The 11,179-nt window shown below is 32.0% G+C and overlaps 1 protein-coding gene across 1 annotated transcript; it reads right to left on the reverse strand.

The window, feature by feature from the left end:
• Positions 1-8,126: 8,126 nt before the first annotated feature.
• Positions 8,127-10,180, reverse strand: LOC111382065 (ethylene-responsive transcription factor RAP2-7-like). The gene is made up of 6 exons (XM_023005929.1): positions 9,326-10,180; positions 9,014-9,039; positions 8,855-8,885; positions 8,660-8,747; positions 8,443-8,565; positions 8,127-8,195 (listed from the first exon to the last, which is right to left on the reverse strand). The coding sequence occupies exons 1-6, from the start codon at positions 9,799-9,801 to the stop codon at positions 8,127-8,129; spliced, it is 813 nt and encodes a 270-aa protein (XP_022861697.1). The 5' UTR covers positions 9,802-10,180.
• Positions 10,181-11,179: the final 999 nt, after the last annotated feature.

Raw genomic sequence — 11,179 nt, forward strand, 5'->3', positions numbered from 1 at the left:
CATATATACCATCAATCAGCTTGAATCATAATCTAGATAGAGATAGGAAATGAGAAATAGAAAGAGGGAAGAAATGGTGAAGAAGAAAAGAATGTCTATACATATATAGAAACACGTAAAGGTTGTATCTATTGATGTATGTATATGTCAGAAGTTACGACAGGATTAATAATTTGCATTGCTTTCTCTCTCGTATTAGCAGAAAAGGAGCAAGTCCATGGAGAGCTATATATAAAAATAACTCTCGGATCTAAACCTAGAGAGAGAAAATTGGAAGAGTTATCTAGAGAGAGAAAAAGAGAAAACGTTTATGGCGTGTGAGTGTATAATACCACATGAAAACATTGGCAAGGAGAGAGATTGAGAGTGGAGTTAATTAAATGAGGGCCACTCAACTCTACCAAAAGTTACAACTTGCTCACTGAAAATTAAATGATCATTCAAAGCTCATTAAAATATTTAATAGTTTACCCATCTATCACTATAGTCATTGCCATCGATACAGGTTGACAAATATTTTTACATGGCAGATGAAAAAATGACGTGGCATACAAAATGGGTGAATCGTACCACTACATCAGAAATTTGTATTTTATAAATAATAATAATAAATATTAAATTAAAAAATGTTTCTTCTCCCAAATCACGTCATTCCTCCTTAGACTTGGAAGCTGAATAACTGAATAAGGTGCCGCCATGACCACGCCCTACCTCTGAAGCCTTGACGACGATTCAACCTTCAAAAACCAACTCAAAGTTTTGCAATATTTTATGGATTTTATCAGGCCCTAATTTCAATAGCAAATGAAAAAAGATTTGACATGGGAATTAGAAAGAGAATTATTGGGGACTGATGAATACAGTGCAACTCTTGAGAAAAGATGTTAAATTGATAATAACGGTTCTAGAGGCTCAAGATTCCCCAAGAGGAGCGCCACCAATATTTTACAGAAATGGATTGAGAAAGGCAACGAAATCGCCATCTTTGACTAAGCCCTAAGAAAATCCCATCGTTATCTGAATTGGGACTAAAAAAATGTTGGGAATCATGATCCTAGTGAATATTGATTGTGCAGAGATTAGCAACAATGTTGCACAAGTCGTTTTACAAACAACAATTTATGCTAACGTGGAAAGATTTAAGGATTTCGTTTGCCACATTATCTTTTCATCTGCCATGTGGAACTTTTTTGCCAGTTGGAAGTGACAATAGTGATGAATGAGTAAAATGATGAATACTTCAATGAGCATTTGGTAACTTTTATATTTTCGGTGAACAAGTGATTTTTAGTGGTCACTCATTTACAGTCTGTTTGGGAGGAATTTTTTACCTAAAAAAATTAATTTTTTGACCGTTATTTCACTATTTTAGTAGTAATTTTTGACTTCTTCTCTCACAGGTGGACCACACTTTTCTTCTAACGAACAAAAAATCAATTCTCAAAATCCTTCCCAAACGGGGCCTTAATTATGTGTTTGTTTGATAAAGATTTTGATAATTGATTTTTTGACCGTTAGAGATAAAATGAATCCTACTTGTGAGAGAAAAATTCAAAAATGACAGTTGAAATAATAAAATAAAAGTAAAAAAATTGATTTTAATTGAATTAATAGCTACACTAAACAAGCTCTAACTCCATAGAGTGTGACTGCTAACTGATCTATGGTGGCGCGTGGGTGACATGAAATAGGAGTTGTGATTGGGAATAGTGTGAGTGTGGGGGAGCACAAGTGAATCAGTGATGACTGCAAATTATTGGAGAGTATACACGCGCTGTGATTGGCGTGGGACTTTGTTCACTAACGGAATTCCAGAAACAATTTTACCAGCGAAAATCTAGTAAGCATTTGTTTCATACATATTAAAATCTTAATTATAATTTAAGTCAAAATCAACAACTAATTCTAACAATATATTTCATGAAATTCACAATTTTTCATTTACACATTTCATCAATTTTTATAAAAATATAATAAGATTTTAATTTTAATACCCACTAAACAAAAGCTAAATGTGTATATATGAATAAGAAACTTAATAGACATTTCAAATCAAATTCAAGAATTAATTTTAAATATGAGATACACAAGTTTTCAACTCATACTTAATCAATTTGATAAAAAAAAAAATTACTAAAAATATGATTTTCATCTACACTAAATATGAACTTAATATCATTAAAATTTTCAAACTCATTTTCAGTCACATGTTGTCGTAATAAAATATTTTACACATAAGTCTTTTTTTTTAACTTGTTAACCATACATTTTCTAAAAAATCAATATTCCAAAACACCTTTTCCAAAAAACACTCGTTTGAATGGTTTTCAAACGGTGGCTAATAAAAATATTATGTAGTAAAGTGTATTATTGGTTTTGGTGAATACGTTGCTAGATTTATATGTTACATGAGATAATAAATTTGAAATTTTCCACAGTAATTATAATTAAAATTTTTTTTTTGCCATTTAGTTTTGACTATGTTCTGGAAATTTTTTAGAAAATTAAAAGAAATTTTAGGAGGAATACTGGAGGAGACACGAGATATATAAATAATAATGAATAATAGGGATGACTGTCAATTTTCTAAAAGTATTTCTCAAATAAAGGCTTAGGATCCGCTTGCAAGGGCAGACCCATTAAAGGGCCAATAGGTGCAATTGTACCCATTGGACCCTTAATTTTTTACATTTACAAAGTATTCCACATAATTTTTTAGTCCATAATTTTAAGTTTTTAACTAATAATTTTTCCATAATTTTGTCTCGTCTCCACTAAATCATGTTTCTGGGTCCGCCCTTGTCGGTTTGCTCTTTTCTTAAAAATTATTTACGTAAGACTTTTCCTCGCGCTACACCTTCAACTTTCAATACTCAATAACAGTTTAAAATAGAAAAAGCAAGCTAAAATATCATTGTATATCATATTTTTCTATTGCATTTGTACTATTTCTCTCCTTTCAAAAATTATAAAATAATTTCAGCTTTTAAATAAGGGAAATTGAAACAGAGGTCCCAAACCTTTCAAATATTTATAGATTTTTTTCTAACTTTTTAATCGTTGCAGCCATCATCCCGAATCTTTCAAACTGTAGTAGTTGAGAGACAAATAGACGAATTCCATTCATATTTCTATTACTTGACAAAAAAAAAATTGAGTTTGACATTTTTTTTATAATTTCAAAAGTATAAACTAGTAATATCGCATTCAACAATTAAAATAATTATATTAAAAAAACTAAAAAAAAGAAGATAAAGACCGTCATCTTTTTCACGTACCCCCACTCCTCGCATCCTACTCATAACCCTAAAAAATCAAAATCACAAACACCACCACACACCGCTCGACAACACAACCAGTCAACCACCCTAGAACTATCACCATCGCCTCACCGAAATTTAAATAACTTATACCAAACCACAATTTTAGCCCAAAAAAAAAAAAAAAAAAAAACAAAGCTTAAAGCTTCCTATTTTGCCCTTTCTCCTTATGCTTATATTTGTTTTCTTCTTCATTTTTATTTAGATAATAGTAAATTATTTAAATTTTAAAATAATCTTTTTTTACATAGTGATTTTATCTTCTCATATTTTTGTGGATTTCGATTTCTCATAAAAAATTAATGAATTAAAATTGATTTATTACAAAAATGAACTAAAACGAAATCCAAGCCCCTAACGTTTGATGGCGGATTGATTGAAAATGTTATGATAACGTTAATTTGATCTTCTAATATAAATATGAAAAATTGGAGCAAATGGTCCCAAAGTTTTGCTCTTTCAAATATTTCAAATGTTTTTTTGCACAAATGGTCATTTTGGACGAAGGCCATCCAAAAGGGTCGGTAGTTTTGTGTGTATAATGTGCCTTTATTGTGTTTTTGTTTCAAGAGACAATTTGATGAAATTGTCTCTTGAAATAAAAACAAAGACAATTGCATTGCATGCACAAAACTAATGGTCTTTTTTTATTGAATCCGTCAAAAGTTTGCACCAAGAATGAAAAAGTTTGATATCATTTTTGTCGAATTTTGAATTGCTTTGACACTAAATGCAATTTGGGCAAGGTTTTGAGATCATTTGCTCTAATGTTTTTCCTATTAATATAGTACAATCGTCAAGAGTACAAGAAAAACTTAAAATTAGAGAAAATGCTATTTAATCTAGCGTTATGAAATATTTAATGAATTTTCAATTATCTTTGTTAAATTATTCTAGAACATTAATTTCTGCTGACTATTTATTATTTTTTGAGTCATATTTGAAAAAAAAACACATTTTTTATTTTTTAAAATTTTATAACAATATTTGTAATGGTATTTTTAACTGAAGTGGTATCATCTATATCAAAAGTATGGAAAAAAAAAACAGATATTAATAAGTTATAAGAAAGAAAACAATATAATTTAGATTTAATAAAACAAGAATTTCAAAATAGTGTAAAGTGGTAATATTGGAAATAAATATTTACTTTCAATGGAGGTTTCTGAAATTTATAAATTTAAAGTGGAGGTCTCCACAATTTTCAATGTAATTTGATCCAAAGTTAATATATTGTATTGTTTAATTCTCCACGACATTGTGCACCAAATATATTCCTACTAGAGATGGCAATTTGTTCCCAAAATCCTAAGTACACCCTAATTATTTAGTTATTTATAAAAAATATATATATTTTTAAAAAATTATTTTAGCCCAACTTTTTAAGTCGAAGCCTCAAACAATCATTCAAGGATTAGCCCCATTCTCAAACTACTCCAAATTTTACAACAAAATAAAATAAAATAAAATAAACAATTAGACAGTGAAGGGACGAGTGGTCGATGATCGTCCCGCCCAGCTGAGCCGCCCACCCGTTCCTACCTTAAGCATAGATCTGGATGGTAAAATTCACTTGCACCATATCTTCTAAGTTAAAGTTCGTTCAAGCAATAAATGTGAATATAGTGTAAAAACAAAAGTTAAAAAGCAAAAAAAATAAAAAAAAAATCCGCAATATAAAATCATCTTATGACACATCATTAACATACTCGAAAGTCACTCATAGATTCCTTAAATCAACCTATTTAATACATCAGTTGGTCCAACAGATTATAGACCATTAATTAATTAATTAAACTCAAATCTCATCTTCTTGACATGTCCCGTCAACTTAGCTAAAGTTAATAATGTCCATTCACATCAACATTGCTTTATTACGGATATATATTATTGAAATTTGACAATGAATATGAAAAAGCAAAAGTTTATGCCGACAGAATAGTTCAAGTAACAACGGGATTTTTCTTTATTTTTCGATGAGAAAATTTACATTACTTCCTGTTTTAGCCTATACGTATTTCCTTCTACGGTATAATTAATTGAGATGTGCATGTAACACATCCACTAGCACTTCCTTCTAGAAACTAAGTATGTGTTTGATAGCAATTTTTCACTTCAAAAAACAATTTTTTAATCGTTATTTTACTATTTTAGTCGTTATTTTTAACTTCTTCACTTACAAGTGAAATCCATTTTTTTATCTAAAAGTCAAAAAATCAATTCTCATAATCACCACCGAACAAATCCTAAGTATTTCACCAATTTGAGTGAACGAGACTTGTTATCTATAAACTCAAATCACTTCATTAGGGACTTATGTAACATAGTAAATTTGAGCAGCAATAAAATGGAATGTTAAGAATCCGTTTGTTATGACTTTTGAGAAGTTAAAAGGAGATTTTTGAGATCGTAAGGCTATTTTTAAACTTGTTTGATTCATTTTATAAAAATGCTTCTTCAAGTTAGCAGAGTTTTAGAGGACGTTGATCCAACATGATTTTCTTCAAAGGCTTTTGTAGAAATTAATTTTCAACGACATTTAAGGTAACTTCCTCATAAAATACTTTTATAAGAAGTAAAAATAAAAGCCATGTCAAATAGACTATTATCGTGAATTGCAAAATCCTATAAATCATTGAGTTTTTGTAAGAAATTGCGCTCAAAGACATTATACTAAAGAGAAAGCATATCCAATATGGCTCCATATAAAAACTCTTTTAAAAGAGAAGCCCTATCAAAAGGTCATTTAGTGTGAATTGCAAAATCCCGTAAATTATCGAGTTTTTTGTACCAAATTGCACTATAATACATTATGCTGAAGAGGAAGCTGACTGAATATGACTTCATCTAAAAATTCCTTTTGAAGACAAGCTTTTAGAAATTAGTTTACAAACATTAATTAAGGTAGCTTGCTCAAAAAACTCTTCTACAAGAAGTAAAAAAATAAAAATAAAAAATCCCACCGAACAAGCCTCTAGTATAAATTGGAAAAATCAACCTTGGTTTGATTTCCATTTTGAGGGAAATAATGTATTTTCAATAGTAGATTGATGGAAAATGTGCGGTTAAAAATTAAAGAAAAATTTTGAATTTACGTGTAATATTATTTTATTGAAAAATGTAAGATTGAAAATGAATTTTTAAAAGAATGAGAATTAAACAAGGGCCCAGTAAATCATCAAAGTTTTGAACAAAATTGCGCTCGAAGACATTACGTTAAAAGACACTTCTGTCTCAACTTCACATACTAGAAAATATTAGTGATTCCATGTTACCAAGTGATTTGTAATGATCACAAAAGGTCAAGGGGCCAACATATGCTGGCCAAATCTTGATAATGCTCCACTTTTTTGACGTTCTGCTGGGTATTGAGGGCAACAAATATGAAACCACATTATTATAACGTCGTAATTTACATTTTTGGGTTGACCAAAGAGTGTTCAAGTCGGCATAGAAATCAGTCACACGTTCTGTCCTAGCTATTAATTTCTCAATAGAATTTTAGCCCCCATTTTTTATGTTTGGAATAATATTTTTTTTAAAAATATGTGGTTGAAAAAGAATGAAAAACTTTCAATTTACGTGTAATAATATTTTATGAAAGATTGTGGGGTTGAAAATAGAAGAAAGGAAAAAAATGATAGAGAATAGGAACCAAACGAGGGCTTAATTATCTCATCAAAAAAACTTTTCTGTCAGAAAAATGGCTGACAGAGGCTTTGACATCCTCTCACAATCGTCGAGTCCCGCATGAATGAACAACTGGGAGGAAGAAGTGGCCCCACCTCCAAATGTGTGTGTCGATCAAGGCCTCTAACATGTATTTTTTGGCAGAGAAGCTCAGTCCTTATCTCATTTTCAGTTTCTTGAAGAAAGGGCGTATAGCGTATTCATCACATTTTAATGAGAAAATTAGATCTATCTCTCAATTAAGCCCCTGTTTGAGCCTCATTAATTTTCATTCTATTACATTTCATTTTTCTCTATTCTATTTTTAACCACACAATTTTTCATAAAATAATATTATACGTAAATCGAAAACTTTTCATTTTTTTTCAACCACTCATTTTTCAAAAATATATTATTCCACCCATTAAATTTTTCACGTAATGGGAATCAAACAGGGGCTAAATGAAAATTCAAGTTTTTTTTCTTAAACTAATTTCAATCGCACGTCACTTCCCCCAAATTAACAATAACAAAATCTCGAAACCTTCCACTTTCTCCCTGTATCTTGCCCCCGTCGCCCCCGCTTTTTCTCTGTATCAGCATTTCTCTCTTGGATTTGAACAGGCCGGCCCCACCACTCCCACTTTCTCTATCTCTCTATTAACCCCACCAGTCATACGAATTGTCGATCCCTTTCACTGTGTAAAACCGGATTTCAAAGTTTAGATCCTTTACACATCGCGAAAGTTATTGCTGAACGCAGTCGTCTACCACCTCCGACCCAACTCTATGGATGTAGGTGGGTCATGGGGCTAGCTGAGCTGACATTTTCCTGTGCAAGCCATTAGCTGGAAAGCACGAGTTGGCTCGCAGCTTCCACGCAAGTGAAAAAATAAAATTTTGGATGAAAAAAAAAAGTTATAAAATAAAGGAAAAAGGGAAGAAAGTGAATAAGATAATAGACTTGTATGTATTTTATTGTTTATCAAAGTTCCATATTTATAAAGAATAATTAAGTATGCACTCATTATAAACATTAGAACTATGGGTATTATTATCATTCACTAATAAATATATAATTTATAATACTCTCCAATTAACTACACATTACAAAATATCTACCTATTTAAAATCTTGTCAAGAAAATGTATAATTGTTCCCCTTGGTTGCAATATTTGAAAATTCTTGTTTTAAGTCATCGATGTCCTGTACGTCAGTGTTTACAATATTACAATTTTGGTGAAATATGTTTCACGTTGTATTGTTAAAGATTTCAAGCAATATTGTCATCATATATGATATTTATCAATCTTTGTTTGTCTTTAATCAAATGATGATTTGTTGAAAAATAAATTTCGTTATTGATCTATTCGATTAACAAATAATTTGTAACATATAAGAATATTATTATAAAGTTAAATATTTTGTAAATCATGGGCATCATTACACTGACACTATTACCCCATCGCCCACATTTGTGTAATGTAACCCCCCTGTACTTTGAACTTCCTCTAGAGAAGCCCGTACTCTGGCGACGAAGTGTCTGCACAAACTCTTCCTTGGGCAAATTCATAATCTGCAGAGTAAAATAATCCCCAATAAAAGTTGTTCTTTGGAAAACAACAGGGTCAAGTGGAAAAATGCTCAACTCAAGAACAATTCTAAGCAACCTGGCTAAGTTCTTCTTCATAATCACTGACGTTGAAATTTATATCAGCATTAATTCCACGAAACTTTATTGCAGCACGATCATATGCCCTGGAGTTAAAATTCAATCGCACACATATATATTGCCATTCTATCAACCAAAATGCTCTCAACTTATTGAAACTAATGTTAACTCTCAATCAACGAAAAGATCTTACTTAGCTGCAGCATGTGCAGTGTCAAATCCTCCTATGAGTTGAAGTTTCATTTGCAAGCAGCATCACAAAAATGTCAGCTACACTTTATAAACCAACGCCTCAACAATCACTAGCACACAATAGGAAATCATACACAGAGTAAAAGTTTTAGCTCCTTACCCAAATAAACTTGTTTTCCAGAATCCCTGCAAAAGTGACGTGTAAAGGCATTTTAAAATATATATTAAAGATATTTGATTGCGATTAAAATCCATAAAAGGCTGTGACAATTGAATGCAGGGTACGTACCAAACTCCTACCCAGCTATATCCATAAATGAACTCAAAATTTGACAACCAATATGTAAGGTGTAATCTATCATGCAGTTTGATTCTTATAATTATATAACTAAAAATAATGCATCACGATGTGCAGAAAAATGCATCAACTAAAACAAGAAGCTATAACATTATGAACATTTATTACACTAACCAAATGTGAGACTCCCATCTACCGGTCCTGCGATAAAATGTGACTCCACGGTATTGAGAGCTGCGAGACCTCGGTCCTCTACGACTCTTCTTAATCTGCTGCTTCTGCTGAGATATTGTCCTTTGAGCCGCCACTCCACCACAATTCCCTGAAACGTCGGACCATTGACAATGCCGTGCCGCCGATGTCCCTTCGGCGGTCACAGGGAAGAACTCCTTCGTCACAGAAACGCCACTCTGATACTCACTCTCTTCATAATCACCATTCCCCTTCCATATATCGAAACCGATGAATTGGTTATCACAAGAGTCCCCGTCACCGGCACTGCTTGTGGTATCCACGTTGGCAACAGAGGAATTATAACTGCCGGCATTCTCCATCTGACCCCCGGAGCCATCTAGATGCTTTTCCAACACCATTTCGCCTAAATTTGTGATCGATTCGTTAGCATCGCTAGTCAAATTAAGGTCCAACATCACTCAGCTCCTCGAATATCAACCTGATTTTCCAATTATTTTCACACTACTCTGTGCACCTATCTGTTCATATATACCATCAATCAGCTTGAATCATAATCTAGATAGAGATAGGAAATGAGAAATAGAAAGAGGGAAGAAATGGTGAAGATGAAAAGAATGTCTATACATATATAGAAACACGTAAAGGTTGTATCTATTGATGTATGTATATGTCAGAAGTTACAACAGGATTAATAATTTGCATTGCTTTCTCTCTCGTATTAGCAGAAAAGGAGCAAGTCCATGGAGAGCTATATATAAAAATAACTCTCGGATCTAAACCTAGAGAGAGAAAATTGGAAGAGTTATCTAGAGAGAGAAAAAGAGAAAACGTTTATGGCGTGTGAGTGTATAATACCACATGAAAACACTGGCAAGGAGAGAGATTGAGAGTGGAGTTAATTAAATGAGGGCCACTCAACTCTACCAAAAGTTACAACTTGGTCACTGAAAATTAAATGATCATTCAACGCTCATTAAAATATTTAATGGTTTACCCATCTATCACTATAGTCATTGCCATCGATACAGGTTGACAAATATTTTTACATGGCAGATGAAAAAATGACGTGGCATACAAAATGGGTGAATCGTACCACTTCATCAGAAATTTGTATTTTATAAATAATAATAATAAATATTAAATTAAAAAATGTTTCTTCTCCCAAATCACGTCATTCCTCCTTAGACTTGGAAGCTGAATAACTGAATAAGGTGCCGCCATGACCACGCCCTACCTCTGAAGCCTTGACGGCGATTCAACCTTCAAAAACCAACTCAAAGTTTTGCAATATTTTATGGATTTTATCAGGCCCTAATTTCAATAGCAAATGAAAAAAGATTTGATATGGGAATTAGAAAGAGAATTATTGGGGACTGATGAATACAGTACAACTCTTGAGAAAAGATGTTAAATTGATAATAACGGTTCTAGAGGCTCAAGATTCCCCAAGAGGAGCGCCACCAATATTTTACAGAAATGGATTGAGAAAGGCAACGAAATCGCCATCTTTGACTAAGCCCTAAGAAAATCCCATCGTTATCTGAATTGGGACTAAAAAAATGTTGGGAATCATGATCCTAGTGAATATTGATTGTGCAGAGATTAGCAACAATGTTGCACAAGTCGTTTTACAAACAACAATTTATGCTAACGTGGAAAGATTTAAGGATTTCGTTTGCCACATCATCTTTTCATCTGCCATGTAGAACTTTTTTGCCAGTTGAAAGTGACAATAGTGATGAATGAGTAAAATGATGAATACTTCAATGAGCATTTGGTAACTTTTATATTTTCGGTGAACAAGTGATTTTTAGTGGTCACTCATTTACAGTC

This window comes from Olea europaea, unplaced genomic scaffold, assembly GCF_002742605.1.
Source record: "Olea europaea var. sylvestris unplaced genomic scaffold, O_europaea_v1 scaffold2429, whole genome shotgun sequence".
In the NCBI taxonomy this organism is placed as follows: domain Eukaryota; kingdom Viridiplantae; phylum Streptophyta; class Magnoliopsida; order Lamiales; family Oleaceae; genus Olea; species Olea europaea.